The 19,463-nt window shown below is 47.4% G+C and overlaps 1 protein-coding gene across 1 annotated transcript in view; it reads right to left on the minus strand.

Moving 5' to 3' along the window:
- Positions 1 to 16,978, minus strand: part of LOC143809694 (uncharacterized) — a 222,956-nt gene extending 205,978 nt beyond the window's left edge. Inside the window, exon 1 of the mRNA XM_077292739.1 lies at positions 15,250 to 16,978. Coding sequence (XP_077148854.1) covers positions 15,250 to 16,678 — 1,429 coding nt within the window. The 5' untranslated portion in view covers positions 16,679 to 16,978. The remainder of the gene's footprint in view (positions 1 to 15,249) is intronic.
- Positions 16,979 to 19,463: the final 2,485 nt, after the last annotated feature.

The following is a 19,463-nucleotide window of genomic DNA, read 5'->3' on the forward strand; positions in this document are numbered from 1 at the left end:
AAAGGCCTCCACAGCAGCAGGGGACCAATCAGCAACATCAGCACCCTTCTTAGTCAAATCAGTCAATGGTTTAACAACATCAGAAAAACCAGCAATAAATCGACGATAAAAGTTAGCAAAGCCCAAAAATTTCTGAAGACTCTTAAGAGAAGAGGGTTGCGTCCAATCACAAATAGCCTGAACCTTGACAGGATCCATCTCGATGGAAGAGGGGGAAAAAATGTATCCCAAGAAGGAAATCTTTTGCACGCCAAAAAACGCACTTAGAACCCATCACACGCAAGGAATTAGACCGCAAAACCTGAAAAACCCTCCTGACCTGCTGGACATGAGAGTCCCAGTCATCCGAAAAAATCAGAATATCATCCAGATACACAATCATAAATTTATCCAAATAATCACGGAAAATGTCATGCATAAAGGACTGAAAGACTGAAGGGGCATTTGAAAGGCCAAAAGGCATCACCAAATACTCAAAGTGGCCCTCGGGCGTATTAAATGCGGTTTTCCACTCATCCCCCTGCTTAATTCGCACCAATTTATACGCCCCACGGAGATCTATCTTAGAGAACCACTTGGCCCCCTTTATGCGAGCAAACAAATCAGTCAGCAGTGGCAACGGATATTGATATTTAACCGTGATTTTATTCAAAAGCCGATAATCAATACACGGCCTCAAAGAGCCATCTTTCTTAGACACAAAGAAAAAACCGGCTCCTAAGGGAGATGACGAAGGACGAATATGTCCCTTTTCCAAGGACTCCTTTATATATTCTCGCATAGCAGCATGTTCAGGCACAGACAGATTAAATAAACGACCCTTAGGGTATTTACTACCCGGAATCAAATCTATGGCACAATCGCACTCCCGCTGCGGAGGTAATGAACCAAGCTTAGGTTCTTCAAAAACGTCACGATAGTCAGACAAGAATTCAGGAATCTCAGAGGGAATAGATGATGAAATGGAAACCAAAGGTACGTCCCCATGCATCCCCTTACATCCCCAGCTTAACACAGACATAGCTTTCCAGTCGAGGACTGGGTTATGAGATTGCAGCCATGGCAATCCAAGCACCAACACATCATGTAGATTATACAGCACAAGAAAGCGAATAATCTCCTGATGATCCGGATTAATTCGCATAGTTACTTGTGTCCAGTATTGTGGTTTATTACTAGCCAATGGGGTGGAGTCAATCCCCTTCAGAGGTATAGGAGTTTCAAGAGGCTCTAAATCATACCCACAGCGTTTGGCAAAGGACCAATCCATAAGACTCAAAGCGGCGCCAGAGTCGACATAGGCGTCCGCGGTAATAGATGATAAAGAACAAATCAGGGTCACAGATAGAATAAACTTAGACTGAAAAGTGCCAATTGAAACTGACTTATCAAGCTTCTTAGTACGCTTAGAGCATGCTGATATAACATGAGTTGAATCACCACAATAAAAGCACAACCCATTTTTTCGTCTAAAATTCTGCCGTTCGCTTCTGGACAGAATTCTATCACATTGCATATTCTCTGGCGTCTTCTCAGTAGACACCGCCAAATGGTGCACAGGTTTGTGCTCCCGCAGACGTCTATCGATCTGAATAGCCATTGTCATGGACTCATTCAGACCCGCAGGCACAGGGAACCCCACCATAACATCCTTAATGGCATCAGAGAGACCCTCTGCGGGCCGGTCAAACTGTTATGGTTCTCAATGGCAAGAGAACATAGCCCAGCATACATAAGAACAAGCTCTTGGAAGGATGGAAACTAAAACTGACCATGAACTAAACCTGCCGCACAACTAACAGTAGCCGGGTAGCGTGCCTACGTTTTATCCCTAGACGCTCAGCGCCAGCCGGAGGACTAACTAATCCTGGCAGAGGAAAATACAGTCCTGGCTCACCTCTAGAGAAATTTCCCCGAAAGGCAGACAGAGGCCCCCACATATATTGGCGGTAATTTTAGATGAAAATGACAAACGTAGTATGAAAATAGGTTTAGCAAAATCGAGGTCCGCTTACTAGATAGCAGGAAGACAGAAAGGGCACTTTCATGGTCAGCTGAAAACCCTATCAAAACACCATCCTGAAATTACTTTAAGACTCTAGTATTAACTCATAACATCAGAGTGGCAATTTCAGATCACAAGAGCTTTCCAGACACAGAAACAAAACTGCAGCTGTGAACTGGAACAGAATGCAAAAAACAAACAAGGACAAAAGTCCGACTTAGCTGGGAGTTGTCTAGAAGCAGGAACATGCACAGAAAGGCTTCTGATTACAATGTTGACCGGCATGGAAATGACAGAGGAGCAAGGTTAAATAGCGACTCCCACATCCTGATGGGAACAGGTGAACAGAGAGGATGATGCACACAAGTTCAATTCCACCAGTGGCCACCGGGGGAGCCCAAAATCCAATTTCACAACAGTTGCCCTCAACTGAATAAAGCTGAGCTTCAACCTTCTGGCTCTCATTAAGTGTTTTTTAAAAAACAAAATGGTGGTTCCGGCCTACTAACGGTGTCTGCCCCTGCCTGGTGTTGCCCTCAACTGAATAAAGCTGAGCTTCTACCTTCCGGCTCTGATTAACTGCTGTTTTTAAACACATTGGTGGTTCCGTCCTACTAACGGTGTCTGCCCCTGCCTGGTGTTGCCCTCAACTGAATAAAGCTGAGCTTCTACCTTCCGGCTCTGATTAACTGCTGTTTTTAAACACATTGGTGGTTCCGGCCTACTAACGGTGTCTGCCCCTGCCTGGTGTTGCCCTCAACTGAATAAAGCTGAGCTTCAACCTTCTGGCTCTCATTAAGTGTTTTTTAAAAAACAAAATGGTGGTTAGGGCCTACTAACGGCTTCTGCCCCTCCCTGGTGTTGCCCTCAACTCACTAAAGCTGAGCTTGTACCTTCCGGCTCTGATTAACTGCTGTTTTTAAACACATTGGTGGTTCCGGCCTACTAACGGTGTCTGCCCCTGCCTGGTGTTGCCCTCAACTGAATAAAGCTGAGCTTCAACCTTCTGGCTCTCATTAAGTGTTTTTTAAAAAACAAAATGGTGGTTCCGGCCTACTAACGGTGTCTGCCCCTGCCTGGTGTTGCCCTCAACTGAATAAAGCTGAGCTTCTACCTTCCGGCTCTGATTAACTGCTGTTTTTAAACACATTGGTGGTTCCGGCCTACTAACGGTGTCTGCCCCTGCCTGGTGTTGCCCTCAACTGAATAAAGCTGAGCTTCTACCTTCCGGCTCTGATTAACTGCTGTTTTTAAACACATTGGTGGTTCCGGCCTACTAACGGTGTCTGCCCCTGCCTGGTGTTGCCCTCAACTGAATAAAGCTGAGCTTCAACCTTCTGGCTCTCATTAAGTGTTTTTTAAAAAAAAAAATGGTGGTTAGGGCCTACTAACGGCTTCTGCCCCTCCCTGGTGTTGCCCTCAACTCACTAAAGCTGAGCTTCTACCTTCCGGCTCTGATTAACTGCTGTTTTTAAACACATTGGTGGTTCCGGCCTACTAACGGTGTCTGCCCCTGCCTGGTGTTGCCCTCAACTGAATAAAGCTGAGCTTCAACCTTCTGGCTCTCATTAAGTGTTTTTTAAAAAACAAAATGGTGGTTAGGGCCTACTAACGGCTTCTGCCCCTCCCTGGTGTTGCCCTCAACTCACTAAAGCTGAGCTTCTACCTTCCGGCTCTGATTAACTGCTGTTTTTAAACACATTGGTGGTTCCGGCCTACTAACGGTGTCTGCCCCTGCCTGGTGTTGCCCTCAACTGAATAAAGCTGAGCTTCAACCTTCTGGCTCTCATTAAGTGTTTTTTAAAAAACAAAATGGTGGTTCCGGCCTACTAACGGTGTCTGCCCCTGCCTGGTGTTGCCCTCAACTGAATAAAGCTGAGCTTCTACCTTCCGGCTCTGATTAACTGCTGTTTTTAAACACATTGGTGGTTCCGGCCTACTAACGGTGTCTGCCCCTGCCTGGTGTTGCCCTCAACTGAATAAAGCTGAGCTTCTACCTTCCGGCTCTGATTAACTGCTGTTTTTAAACACATTGGTGGTTCCGGCCTACTAACGGTGTCTGCCCCTGCCTGGTGTTGCCCTCAACTGAATAAAGCTGAGCTTCTACCTTCCGGCTCTGATTAACTGCTGTTTTTAAACACATTGGTGGTTCCGGCCTACTAACGGTGTCTGCCCCTGCCTGGTGTTGCCCTCAACTGAATAAAGCTGAGCTTCAACCTTCTGGCTCTCATTAAGTGTTTTTTAAAAAACAAAATGGTGGTTAGGGCCTACTAACGGCTTCTGCCCCTCCCTGGTGTTGCCCTCAACTGAATAAAGCTGAGCTTCTACCTTCCGGCTCTGATTAACTGCTGTTTTTAAACACATTGGTGGTTAGGGCCTACTAACGGTGTCTGCCCCTGCCTGGTGTTGCCCTCAACTGAATAAAGATGAGCTTCAACCTTCTGGCTCTCATTAAGTGTTTTTTAAAAAACAAAATGGTGGTTAGGGCCTACTAACGGCTTCTGCCCCTCCCTGGTGTTGCCCTCAACTGAATAAAGCTGAGCTTCAACCTTCTGGCTCTCATTAAGTGTTTTTTAAAAAACAAAATGGTGTTTAGGGCCTACTAACGGTGTCTGCCCCTCCCTGGTGTTGCCCTCAACTGAATAAAGCTGAGCTTCAACCTTCTGGCTCTCATTAAGTGTTTTTTAAAAAACAAAATGGTGGTTAGGGCCTACTAACGGTGTCTGCCCCTCCCTGGTGTTGTCCTCAACTGAACAAAGCTGAGCTTCCACATTCTGGCTTTCGGCCTATACTATCAGATATTAAGCTGCATTTGGCCTACTAGTGTGGTTAGGCCCTTGAAACAGTGTCTGCTGCTCTTGGGTTTGCTACTCCACTGAACAAAGCAATGCCGCCTGTTTAGTCCTGTTACCAATTTTGATCTGCATTTAGCCTACTTTATTCTTTGGCCCTATATCTGTTTCCTCATCATCCTGCCCATTGCCCAGCCACTGCTAGATGAGTCTGCTGGTACATTGACCTAGACCACTACATTCCCCTTGTACTCTACACAGCCAGAATCTGACCCTGCTGAAAGTAAGGTTCCCCTTCCCGCATATTATACCACCTTACACAGGGACAAAGAGGAAGGTGCAGATGAAAGTGCAGGTTCCTTCATCAGGTGGGGGGGCATACTCGTTGGCGACGTCACTGGCACAGGGCCACTCAGAGTACGCAAAAGTGTCGCTGCTGGTGGGAGGCGCCCCCGCCATGCAAACACACCGCCGTACTTTGAGGGGCCCTGTGCCAGTGCCAATGCGAACGAGTGGGCCCCCCCTGCTTGCTCAGGATCACAGCACTTGCAACGTTTAAATACTTACCTCTCCCTGCTCCACCGCCATGACGTAGTCCATGTTTCCTGGGCCCACTAAAACCTTGAACCAGCCCTACCCCCACAACTTTTGCCAAATGACCCCCAATTTCCAGTGCCCAACTATTATTATAAAGTTAATTAAGATTGACAAGCTTCAGAAAACAAGAATGGATGTTTTTGGCAGTAAAATGTGCACTGTAGGTGTTTTCCTGGCCTCCACTCACTGCCGGCTATGCTTCCCCATTGACTTGCATTGGGTTTCGTGTTTCGGTCGATCCCCGACTTTTAGCGATAATCGGCCGACTTCACTCGACTCGACTCTGGACTAAATCGGGTTTCACAAAACCAGACTCGATCTTAAAAAAATGAAAGTCGCTCAACCCTAGTGGGGACTTTCCGTAAGCACAGCAGGGAAGGACCACAACACATAGCGCTAGCAGGAAGGCGCAGATTTCCACCTGTTAAGAGAACTCTGGAGATGCCATTGGACCGGCCGGACTTGCGCAGCCTGGTTATCCGGATTCCGGACTGAGGACCCAGAGATCTTCAGTAAAGAGGTAAAGAGACTGCAACTTGGTGTCCTCGTTATTTACTGCACCGCACCACTACAGCATCACCACCACTATCCACATTCATACCATTTACTGTACGCCCCTCAGCAGGGTCACGGACCGGGCCTAGCCACCGTGACAACCCCAGAGCAGAGACTCACAGGCCCGGTACCGGGTACCCCTCGGCCCTGCGGCAGTGGGAGCGCTACAACTTGGCGTCACGAACAGGATCTACTTAAGCCTGAAGAATCAGGTCATGTGTGCCTTGGAACTGTGATTTATTGTGCTTTAACTGTGCTTTATTGAGAGACGGTGTACTACTGCTTGCCGCCAGAAGTTCCCGCCAAAAACCGCCGCCATTGCTACGCCAAAGAAGAAGGAGGGCGTGCCATGGAAGGAGACTACCAAAATGGCGCCAGAAGCGGCGACCGCCCCCTGCGCCTCTTGCTGCAAAGCGAAGACCTGCCTCAAAGCAGAGGACCACCCCTTGATTTGCAACGGCGGGAATCGGGCGACGGAGAAGCTCAACCCCGGAGAAATGGCGGAGCCAGGTGCATGCATTGCCACCGACTATCAGACAGCGATGATGAACAGCAAGTGCCTGAAAGAGGAAGGAGCAATCCCGGCTTGCCTTCAACCACCGCAGCGGGAGAATCTGAACTCCTTAGAGCCGACGACAGGGGAGCTGAACCCACCTATCCCGACATCGGAGCCAGCCGAGGAGGAGCCATGGGGAGCGGAGTTGCATCCGGAGGCCGCAGGGGAGGAGCCGCGGTCCGGGCTGCAGCCGATTCCAGCGTCCTCGTCAACAGACCGGATCGACATCGGTGGAATCACATCAGGCGCAGGTATGGAAGACGCCCCTGCTCCCCCGCTCGATCCCGCTCCCGCGACCGGCCCTCACCCCAGTAAAAGCCGTCTCCTCTCGGCAGAACTAGTGGTGTTACCCCCCGACGCAATGGGGAAGCTGGTACCACCGCTGCCGACCAGAATGGGAGAACCCATAGACGTGGGCCCAGACGGGGTGATTCTCCAGTGGGACACCCCCCGGATTGGGCCGGATGGAGCTCGGGAGGAAGGGTTCACCCTTGCTGTGCTTACCTGGGAACAATACAAACAATGCTTGATCCTACATTGGAAAAGGCAAAAAGAGGCAGAGCTGACTGACCCACCGAGAGTACAACAATCACCTCGTGCATGCGGTAATAAAGACGTGGTAAAGCGGGGAACTGTATTGACCTTCCACCCGAAGAGGGGATGGGGCTCCATACAGGAACCGGGGCTACCAACTGACGTCTTCGTTACTAGTTGCAACGTGAAGACTCCCTGCTGCAGCCGAGATGGTGATCCATTGCAAAAGGGGGATCAGGTGACTTACACCCGTCATCGGAATGCATACGGGTGGTATGCCCGGAACGTTCGCCGCTGTGAACTTGGGAGGGTGTCATCTGTTACTTCAACCATGATGGAACCAGACGTGACTGATCTTACCAATATTGCCACCGTACGTCTCATTGCAGCGACTGAGCTGGCGGCTAGAGTCCGCCTTCAGGTTCAGGCATCAGGTGGTCTGACTGCACTCGGGAAATTCACCAGCGACACTGGTGTGGCATCAGCCGTTGATCAAGGATTGAAGCCTGCACAGTCGGAAGGTGTCCACTAGAGTTGAGCGACTTTCATTTTTTTAAGATCGAGTCGGGTTTTGTGAAACCCGACTTTGTCCAGAGTCGAGTCGAGTGCAGTCGGCCGATTATCGCTAAAAGTCGGGGATCGACCGAAACGCGAAACCCAATGCAAGTCAATGGGGAAGCATAGTCGGCAGTGAGTGGAGGCCAGGAAAACACCTACAGTGCCCATTTTAATGCCAAAAACATCCATTCTTGTTTCTGAAGCTTGTCAATCTTAATTAACTTTATAATAATAGTTGGGCATAGGAAATTGGGGGTCATTTGGCAAAAGTTGTGGGGGGAGTAGGGCTGGCTCAAGTTTTTCGTGGGCCCAGGAAATGCGGACTACGTCACGGCGGTGTTGCAGGGAGAGGTAAGTATTTCAACGTTGCAAGTGCTGTGATCCTGAGCAAGCAGGGGGGGCCCACTCGTTCGCATTGGCACTGGCACAGGGCCCCTCAAAGTACAGCGGTGTGTTTGCATGGCGGGGGCGCTTCCCACCAGCAGCGACACTTTTGCGTACTCTGAGGGGCCCTGTGCCAGTGACGTCGCCAACGAGTATGCCCCCCCACCTGATGAAGGAACCTGCACTTTCATCTGCACCTTCCTCTTTTCCCTGTGTAAGGTGGCATAACATGCGGGAAGGGGAACCTTACTTTCAGCAGGGTCAGATTCTGGCTGTGTAGAGTACAAGGGGAATGTAGTGGTCTAGGTCAATGTACCAGCAGACTCATCTAGCAGTGGCTGGGCAATGGGCAGGATGAGGAGGAAACAGATATAGGGCCAAAGAATAGAGTAGGCTAAATGCAGTTCAAAATTGGTAACAGGACTAAACAGGCGACATTGCTTTGTTCAGTGGAGTAGCAAACCCAAGAGCAGCAGACACTGTTTCAAGGGCCTAACCACACTAGTAGGCCAAATGCAGTTTAATATCTGATAGTATAGGCCGAAAGCCAGAATGTGGAAGCTCAGCTTTGTTCAGTTGAGGACAACACCAGGCAGGGGCAGACACCTTTAGTAGGCCGGAACAGCCAATTTTTTTTAAAAAACAGCAGTTAATAAGAGGCAGAAGGAAGAAGCTCAGCTTTATTCAGTTGAGGACAACACCAGGCAGGGGCAGACACCTTTACTAGGCCGGAACAGCCAATTTCATTTTTAAATATCGTCATTTGGAACAGAAGGTTGAAGCTCAGCTTTATTCAGTTGAGGACAACACCAGGCAGGGGCAGACACCTTTACTAGGCCGGAACAGCCAATTTCATTTTTAAAAATCGTTATTTTGGAACAGAAGGTTGAAGCTCAGCTTTATTCAGTTGAGGACAACACCAGGCAGGGGCAGACACCTTTAGTAGGCCGGAACAGCCAATTTCATTTTTAAAAATCGTCATTTGGAACAGAAGGTTGAAGCTCAGCTTTATTCAGTTGAGGACAACACCAGGCAGGGGCAGAAACCTTTAGTAGGCCGGAACAGCCAATTTTTTAAAAAAAACAGCAGTTAATAAGAGGCAGAAGGTAGAAGCTCAGCTTTATTCAGTTGAGGACAACACCAGGCAGGGGCAGACACCTTTAGTAGGCCGGAACAGCCAATTTCATTTTTAAAAATCGTTATTTTGGAACAGAAGGTAGAAGCTCAGCTTTATTCAGTTGAGGACAACACCAGGCAGGGGCAGACACCTTTAGTAGGCCGGAACAGCCAATTTCATTTTTAAAAATCGTTATTTTGGAACAGAAGGTTGAAGCTCAGCTTTATTCAGTTGAGGACAACACCAGGCAGGGGCAGACACCTTTAGTAGGCCGGAACAGCCAATTTTTAAAAAAAACAGCAGTTAATAAGAGGCGGAAGGTAGAAGCTCAGCTTTATTCAGTTGCAGCTTCTTGGCAATAATATAAAGAAGACGCGACAGGACAACACTCGGTGGATGCCATATCTGTGTTTTCAATGGAAAAAAACCTTTCAGTTAACTACTTGCAGGAGAAAGTTTTTGTAGCTGGTGGCCAATTTTTTTTAAAAAAAGCAGTTAATAAGAGGCCGAAGGTAGAAGCTCAGCTTTATTCAGTTGCAGCTTCTTGGCAATAATATAAAGAAGACGCGACAGGACAACACTCGGTGGATGCCATATCTGTGTTTTCAATGGAAAAAAACCTTTCAGTTAACTACTTGCAGGAGAAAGTTTTTGTAGCTGGTGGCCAATTTTTTTCAAAAAAAGCAGTTAATAAGAGGCAGAAAATAGAAGCTCAGCTTTATTCAGTTGCAGCTTCTAGGCAATAATATAAAGAAGACGCGACAGGACAACACTCGGTGGATGCCATATCTGTGTCTTCAATGGAAAAAAACCTTTCAGTTAACTACTTGCAGGAGAAAGTTTTTGTAGCTGGTGGCCAATTTTTGTACTGTACCAGTTTTTTGTTGTATGTGTTTTTGTTTTTAATGTTAAAATGTCTGCATTTGATATCTCTCCAGTATTTTCTTTTTTATAAGCAAAATACTGCAGTTTTACATCGGTTACATGGATACACAGGCAGCTTGGTGGTCAGTGGAGGAGTATTTAAAGTAGGGACCGCAGACAGGCTATCAAAGGCCTAAAATAACAAACAATAGGCTCATGGCAGTTTTACATCAGTTACATGGATACACGGGCAGGCAGCTTGGTGGTCAGTGGAGGAGTATTTAAAGTAGGGACCGCAGACAGGCTATCAAAGGCCTAAAATAACAAACAATAGGCTCATGGCAGTTTTACATCGGTTACATGGATACACGGGCAGGCAGCTTGGTGGTCAGTGGAGGAGTATTGCAAGGAGTGACCGCAGACAGGCTATCAAAGGCCTAAAATAACAAACAATAGGCTCATGGCAGTTTTACATCGGTTACATGGATACACGGGCAGGCAGCTTGGTGGTCAGTGGAGGAGTATTTAAAGTAGGGACCGCAGACAGGCTATCAAAGGCCTAAAATAACAAACAATAGGCTCATGGCAGTTTTACATCGGTTACATGGATACACGGGCAGGCAGCTTGGTGGTCAGTGGAGGAGTATTGCAAGGAGTAACCGCAGACAGGCTATCAAAGGCCTAAAATAACAAACAATAGGCTCATGGCAGTTTTACATCGCTTACATGGATACACGGGCAGGCAGCTTGGTGGTCAGTGGAGGAGTATTGCAAGGAGTGACCGCAGACAGGCTATCAAAGGCCTAAAATAACAAACAATAGGCTCATGGCAGTTTTACATCGGTTACATGGATACACGGGCAGGCAGCTTGGTGGTCAGTGGAGGAGTATTTAAAGTAGGGACCGCAGACAGGCTATCAAAGGCCTAAAATAACAAACAATAGGCTCATGGCAGTTTTACATCGGTTACATGGATACACGGGCAGGCAGCTTGGTGGTCAGTGGAGGAGTATTGCAAGGAGTGACCGCAGACAGGCTATCAAAGGCCTAAAATAACAAACAATAGGCTCATGGCAGTTTTACATCGGTTACATGGATACACGGGCAGGCAGCTTGGTGGTCAGTGGAGGAGTATTTAAAGTAGGGACCGCAGACAGGCTATCAAAGGCCTAAAATAACAAACAATAGGCTCATGGCAGTTTTACATCGGTTACATGGATACACGGGCAGGCAGCTTGGTGGTCAGTGGAGGAGTATTGCAAGGAGTGACCGCAGACAGGCTATCAAAGGCCTAAAATAACAAACAATAGGCTCATGGCAGTTTTACATCGGTTACATGGATACACGGGCAGGCAGCTTGGTGGTCAGTGGAGGAGTATTTAAAGTAGGGACCGCAGACAGGCTATCAAAGGCCTAAAATAACAAACAATAGGCTCATGGCAGTTTTACATCGGTTACATGGATACACAGGCAGCTTGGTGGTCAGTGGAGGAGTATTGCAAGGAGTGTCTGTCCCAGTACTCCCAAAATATAAATAGATGTTAATGTCTCGCAAAACAACCAAAAAAAAAAAAAGGTGGCATACTTAGGTACAGGGGTGGGCTCATCTGCTGAGTTTCTGACATAGTAATTTGGCAGTAACTATTTAATGGTGCCAATATAGGACACAGACACAGACTACTTTAAGTTGCATCATAGATGTCTACAAATTTGTATTGTCAGTGCCAGACATTGAATGATGTCAGCGAATAGACTAAAGATTGGTGGAGCTGTGCGACATAATTTTGCACGTGGTAGAGCACAGTTTGAGCTGGGGGAGGGGGGAACTCTCTTGAGGCCGGCGGGACCGCCCCAGGGCCCCTCATGTTACAACGGTGTGTCTGACGTTGGGTGCGCACCACCACCGCCAGAGACACTACATTGTACTATGAGGGACCCAGTGGCAGTGCCGTCGACCAAAAGCGGCCACACCCACCTCTTCAGACAAACAGCAGTCTCACGGGTGCTTGCGCCAAGTCGCGATACCACGGCCCCGTGTGGGGAGTTTGGCCATTTAGGGAGGTGTAAATGGAGCGCCCCCACACCGCCGCAGGGCCGAGGGGTACCCGGAGCCGGGCCTCTGAGATCTCAGTCCTGGGGTTGTCACGGTGGCTAGACCCGGTCCGTGGCCCTGTCTGTCAGTGGGGGACGTCCGGTGCAATAAGTGGTGTTGTAACGGTGCAGGTCGCGGTAAATAATGAGGACACCAGGTTGCCGTCTCTTTACCTCTTTACTGAAGATGTTGGAGACCTCAGTCCAGAGCGCTGTTAACTGGGTTTTCAGAGACCGGCCGGTCCAACGACACATCAGGAGTTCCTCCTTACAGGTGGGAATCAGTATCTACCTTCTAGCGCTGTGTGTTGTAGTTCTTCCCCGCTGAGCTCCCGGGATAGTCCTCACAACTGTTTCTTTCTGTCTCTACTGTTCTTTCTCCGTCCTCCAGATGATATGGTAGGACGCACCCGTATGACGGGGTAGGCCTGGAGTTCTTCCGGGACCCTAGAGTCGCCCCTCTCCCACAGCTGCCTCCGTTGTCTGCTTAGGTGTTAAGTGAGACAGCCAACCTGTAATTAGCTGTCCGGCCGTGGTTTGCAATGTACTTAAAGTCTCTTACTTGCTCGGCGTTCCGGCCACCGACTATTTGCGCCTCAGAAGGATGTTGCCTCGGTCTAACAGCAGGACCCCTTCTGGTATTTCTCCTTTTCTGTATTCCCGTTGTTTACTGGTTAGTTCTGCTCTGAGGAGTCTGCCAGGATCCCATCCCTGACAGGTCCTCTCACTAGCTCTTCCCAGCTACTTCTCCCTGTCTTCCTGTCCAACCCCCAGTTTTACCAGAGTTGTGAGGAGTGGCCTACTAGATAGGACCACCCCCCCTGGTGGCCGGAGTGTGAAGTGTGGTGTGAGTGTACCTGATCAGAGAAACTCCTTAGTGTAATCAGACGTACCACAGCTCCCCATAGTGGCGGAGCCACAGTACTGCAACAACCAGGACTCTGGGGTGCTGCATAAACATGTCGTATGCTGGACAATCAGCTGCAGCAAATTATACATTAGAAAAGTAATTCACAGTAGTCCACAGGCAAGAGCTTTTCATAGGAAAGCTAGGTGTCGGCCGGGCAAGGTGGGGCAAAAGATTTCGAAATCCAGTTGTGGTTCATTTTAATGAATGTTAGATCGTCAACATTTTGGGTAGCCAGACGAGTCCTTTTTTCGGTTAATATTGAACCTGCAGCACTGAATACTCTTTCTGATAGGACACTTGCTGCCGGGCAAGCAAGCTCCTGCAATGCATATTCTGCCAATTCTGGCCAGGTGTCTAATTTTGATGCCCAGTAATCAAATGGGAATGACGGTTGAGGGAGAACATCGATAAGGGATGAAAAATAGTTAGTAACTATACTGGACAAATGTTGTCTCCTGTCACTTTCAATTGATGCAGCAGTACCTGTCCTGTCTGCGGTCATAGCAAAATCACTCCACAACCTCGTCAGAAAACCCCTCTGTCCAACGCCACTTCTGATGTGTGCACCCCTAACACTCCTAGTCTGCTGCCCCCTGGAGCTCGTGTGAGAACGATCACGTGCGCTGTGTGCTGGGAATGCCTGAAGCAAACGGTCAACAAGAGTTGATTGTTTGGTTGCTAATATTAGTTCCAAGTTCTCATGTGGCATAATATTTTGCAATTTGCCTTTATAGCGTGGATCAAGGAGGCAGGCCAACCAGTAATCGTCATCGTTCATCATTTTCGTAATGCGTGTGTCCCTTTTTAGGATATGTAAGGCATAATCCGCCATGTGGGCCAAAGTTCCAGTTGTCAAATCTCCGGTTGTGATTGGTTGAGGGGCAGTTTCAGGCAAATCTACGTCACTTGTGTCCCTCAAAAAACCAGAACCCAGCCTTGCCACGCAACCAATTTCCAGTGCCCCCGGGAAAGCTTCCGCATTAAAAATATACTCATCCCCATCATCCTCCTCGTCCTCCACCTCCTCTTCGCCCGCTACCTCGTCCTGTACACTGCCCTGACCAGACAATGGCTGACTGTCATCAAGGCTTTCCTCTTCCTCTGGTGCAGACACCTGCTCCTTTATGTGCGTCAAACTTTGCATCAGCAGACGCATTAGGGGGATGCTCATGCTTATTACGGCGTTGTCTGCACTAACCAGCTGTGTGCATTCCTCAAAACACTGAAGGACTTGACACATGTCTTGTATCTTGGACCACTGCACACCTGACAACTCCATGTCTGCCATCCTACTGTCTGCCCGTGTATGTGTATCCTCCCACAAAAACATAACAGCCCGCCTCTGTTGGCACAGTCTCTGAAGCATGTGCAGTGTTGAGTTCCACCTTGTTGCAACGTCTATGATTAGGTGATGCTGGGGAAGGTTCAAAGACCGCTGATAGGTCTGCATACGGCTGGCGTGTACAGGCGAACGTCGGATATGTGAGCAAAGTCCACGCACTTTGAGGAGCAGGTCGGAGAACCCAGGATAAGTTTTCAATAAGCACTGCACCACCAGGTTTAAGGTGTGAGCCAGGCAAGGAATGTGTTTCAGTTGGGAAAGGGAGATGGCATTCATGAAATTCCTTCCGTTATCACTCACTACCTTGCCTGCCTCAAGATCTACTGTGCCCAGCCACGACTGCGTTTCTTGTTGCAAGAACTCGGACAGAACTTCCGCGGTGTGTCTGTTGTCGCCCAAACACTTCATAGCCAATACAGCCTGCTGACGCTTGCCAGTAGCTGGCCCATAATGGGACAACTGGTGTGCAACAGTGTCATCTGCCGATGGAGTGGTTGGCCGACTGCGGTCTGTGGAAGAGCTGTAGCTTCTGCAGGAGGACGAGGAGGAGGAGGAGGAGGGGGTGCGAACGCCTACAGCCAACTGTTTCCTAGACCGTGGGCTAGGCACAACTGTCCTGAAATTGATGTCCCCTGTGGACCCTGCATCCACCACATTCACCCAGTGTGCCGTGATGGACACATAACGTCCCTGGCCATGCCTACTGGTCCATGCATCTGTAGTCAGGTGCACCTTTGTACTCACAGATTGCCTGAGTGCATGGACGATGCGCTGTTTAACGTGCTGGTGCAGGGCTGGGATGGCTTTTCTTGAAAAAAAGTGTCGACTGGGTAGCTCGTATCGTGGTTCAGCGTACTCCATCAGGGCTTTGAAAGCTTCGCTTTCAACTAACCGGTAGGGCATCATCTCTAACGAGATTAGTCTAGCTATGTGGGCGTTAAAACCCTGTGTACGCGGATGCGAGGATAAGTACTTCCTTTTCCTAACCAGTGTCTCATGTAGTGTGAGCTGAACTGGAGAGATGGAGATCGTGGAACTTGCGGGTGTGCCGGTGGACCTGGCAGACTGAGAGACGGTTGGAGACGGTATTGTTTCCGCCGGTGCACTAGATGCAATATTTCCTCCTACAAAACTGGTGATTCCCTGACCCTGACTGCTTTTGGCTGTCAAAGAAACCTGCACAGATACTGCCGGTGGTGCGGAAAATGGTGGCCTTACAGTGACGGAAGGGATGTTGCGTTGCTGACTAGCTTCATTGGCCGAGGGTGCTACAACCTTAAGGGACGTTTGGTAGTTAGTCCAGGCTTGAAAATGCATGGTGGTTAAGTGTTTATGCATGCAACTAGTATTGAGACTTTTCAGATTCTGACCTCTGCTTAAGCTAGTTGAACATTTTTGACAGATGACTTTGCGCTGATCAATTGGATGTTGTTTAAAAAAATGCCAGACTGCACTCTTCCTAGCATCGGATCCCTTTTCAGGGATTGCAGACTGAGCTTTAACCGGATGGCCACGCTGTCCTCCAACAGGTTTTGGCTTTGACACGCGTTTTGGGCCAGATACGGGCCCGGCAGATGGAACCTGTTGCGATGTTGATGCCTGCTGCGGCCCCTCCTCCACCTCCGCTTCTGAACTATTGCCGCCTGCACCCTGTTCCCCCAATGGCTGCCAATCGGGGTCAACAACTGGGTCATCTATTACCTCCTCTTCGAGCTCGTGTGCAACTTCGTCTGTGTCACTGTGTCGGTCGGTGGTATAGCGTTCGTGGCGGGGCAACATAGTTTCATCAGGGTCTGATTGCGGATCAGTACCCTGAGAGGGCAATGTTGTGGTCTCAGTCAAAGGAGCAGCATAGTACTCTGGCTGTGGCTGTGCATCAGTGCACTCCATGTCAGAATCTACTTGTAATGGGCATGGCCTGTTAAGTGTTTCACTTTCTAAGCCAGGGACGGTATGTGTAAAGAGCTCCATGGAGTAACCCGTTGTGTCGCCTGCTGCATCCTTCTCTCTTGTTGTTGTTTTTGCTGAGGAGGACAAGGAAGCGACTTGTCCCTGACCGTGAACATCCACAAGCGACGCGCTGCTTTTACATTTACCAGTTTCAGAAGAGGAGGCAAAAGAGCTAGAGGCTGAGTCTGCAATGTAAGCCAAAACTTGCTGTTGCTGCTCCGGCTTTAAAATCGGTTTTCCTAATCCCAGAAAAGAAAGCTTTCGAGGCCTTGTGTAGCCAGACGACGAAACAGCCTCCACAGCTCCAGACTTAGGTGGAATATTTTTATCCCCACGACCACCTGATGCTCCACTACCACTACCATCATTACCAGCTGACAATGAACGCCCACGGCCACGACCTCTTGCACTAGACTTCCTCATTGTTTGAAAAACTTAACCAAATTAACTTTATTTGTTGCTGTCAAACAACTTACACGGTGAGCTATAACTTCAGTATGATTTCAATATCCCTTAACAGGTTGGTGAGACCACAAGGAAAATCAGGCACAATGTTACACACTCTGTTTTCTGTGGCACCAAATCACAGAGATGCCACACACGCAGGACTGTCACTCAAGCACAAATGTCAATATTAATCTCCCACCTATTTTTTTTTTTTCTCAGGGAGACTTTAGAAACCAAATAAGATAAAATGTTTTTTTCAGGGACAATTTAGAAACCAAATAATAAAATAAAATAAAAAAAAGGCTTTCTATGGCCCACTGAGTGAGAGATGGCACACACAGGAGTGGCACACAAGCCCTGACTGAGGCCAATATTTTTCTCCCACTGATTGATGTAGTGTTTATTTTTAAGGTAGATTTTAGAACCCAAATCAAGCAAAAAAATAAATAGGCTTTCTATGGCCCACTGAGTGAGAGATGGCACACACAGGAGTGGCACACAAGCCCTGACTGAGGCCAATATTTTTCTCCCACTGATTGATGGAGTTTTTTTTTTTTTAAGGTAGATTTTCGAACCCAAATCAAGGAAAAAAATAAATAGGCTTTCTATGGCCCACAATTTAAGAGAGAGAGAGGTGGCACACCCAGGAGTCAAGACTGGCACACAAGCTGAAAGGGCAATATTAATCTCCCACTGTTTTTTTTTTATTTTTTTTTTTCTCAGGGAGACTTTAGAAACCAAATAATAAAATTAAAAAAAAAAGGCTTTCTATGGCCCACTGAGTGAGAGATGGCACACACAGGAGTGGCACACAAGCCCTGACTGAGGCCAATATTTTTCTCCCACTGATTGATGTAGTGTTTATTTTTAAGGTAGATTTTCGAACCCAAATCAAGGAAAAAAATAAATAGGCTTTCTATGGCCCACTGAGTGAGAGATGGCACACACAGTAGTGGCACACAAGCCCTGACTGAGGCCAATATTTTTCTCCCACTGATTGATATAGTGTTTATTTTTAAGGTAGATTTTAGAACCCAAATCAAGCAAAAAAATAAATAGGCTTTCTATGGCCCACTGAGTGAGAGATGGCACACACAGGAGTGGCACACAAGCCCTGACTGAGGCCAATATTTTTCTTCCACTGATTGATGTAGTGTTTTTTTTTAAGGTAGATTTTCGAACCCAAATCAAGGAAAAACATAAATAGGCTTTCTATGGCCCACTGAGTGAGAGATGGCACACACAGGAGTGACACACAAGCCCTGACTGAGGCCAATATTTTTCTCCCACTGATTGATGGAGTTTTTTTTTTTAAGGTAGATTTTCGAACCCAAATCAAGGAAAAAAATAAATAGGCTTTCTATGGCCCACTGAGTGAGAGATGGCACACACAGGAGTGACACACAAGCCCTGACTGAGGCCAATATTTTTCTCCCACTGATTGATGTAGTGTTTTATTGTTAAGGTAGATTTTCGAACCCAAATCAAGGAAAAAAATAAATAGGCTTTCTATGGCCCACTGAGTGAGAGATGGCACACACAGGAGTGGCACACAAGCCCTGACTGAGGCCAATATTTTTCTCCCACTGATTGATGTAGTGTTTATTTTTAAGGTAGATTTTCGAACCCAAATCAAGGAAAAAATAAATAGGCTTTCTATGGCCCACAATTTGAGAGAGAGAGGTGGCACACCCAGGAGTCAAGACTGGCACACAAGCTGAAAGGGCAATATTAATCTCCCACTGTTTTTTTTTTATTTATTTTTTTTCTCAGGGAGACTTTAGAAACCAAACAAGATAAAACGTTTTTTTCAGGGACAATTTAGAAACCAAATAATAAAATAAAATAAAAAAAAAGGCTTTCTATGGCCCACTGAGTGAGAGATGGCACACACAGGAGTGGCACACAAGCCCTGACTGAGGCCAATATTTTTCTCCCACTGATTGATGGAGTTTTTTTTTTAAGGTAGATTTTAGAACCCAAATCAAGCAAAAAAATAAATAGGCTTTCTATGGCCCACAATTTGAGAGAGAGAGGTGGCACACCCAGGAGTCAAGACTGGCACACAAGCTGAAAGGGCAATATTAATCTCCCACTGTTTTTTTTTATTTTTATTTTTTTTCAGGGAGACTTTAGAAACCAAATAATAATAAAAAAAAAAAAAGGCTTTCTATGGCCCACTGAGTGAGAGATGGCACACACAGGAGTGGCACACAAGCCCTGACTGAGGCCAATATTTTTCTCCCACTGATTGATGTAGTGTTTTTTTGTTAAGGTAGATTTTAAAACCCAAATCAAGGAAAAAAATAAATAGGCTTTCTATGGCCCACTCAGTGAGAGATGGCACACACAGGGATGGCACTCTAGCAGAAATGCCAATCTTAATCTCCCACAAAAAAACAAACAAAAAAAAAACAGGGACTGTCCTACAATTACTTTCTCCCTGCAGTAATCTCAGCCAGGTATGGCAGGCAGCAATAGGAGTGGACTGATGCACAAATTAAATAAAAAGTGTGGACAAACAAAAAAGATAGCTGTGCAGAAAGAAAGGAACAAGAGGATATGTGCTTTGAAAAAAGCAGTTGGTTTCCACAGTGGCGTACACACAGCAATACAGCTATCAGGGAGCCTTCTAGGGCAGCCCAATGAGCTACAGCGCTGAGAGAAAAAAAAAAAAAAATTTAGCTTCCACTGTCCCTGCACACCGAAGGTGGTGTTGGACAGTGGAAATTGCTACAGCACAAGCGGTTTGGTGGTTAGT

Source organism: Ranitomeya variabilis, chromosome 2, assembly GCF_051348905.1.
Source record: "Ranitomeya variabilis isolate aRanVar5 chromosome 2, aRanVar5.hap1, whole genome shotgun sequence".
Taxonomy (NCBI): Eukaryota; Metazoa; Chordata; class Amphibia; order Anura; family Dendrobatidae; genus Ranitomeya; species Ranitomeya variabilis.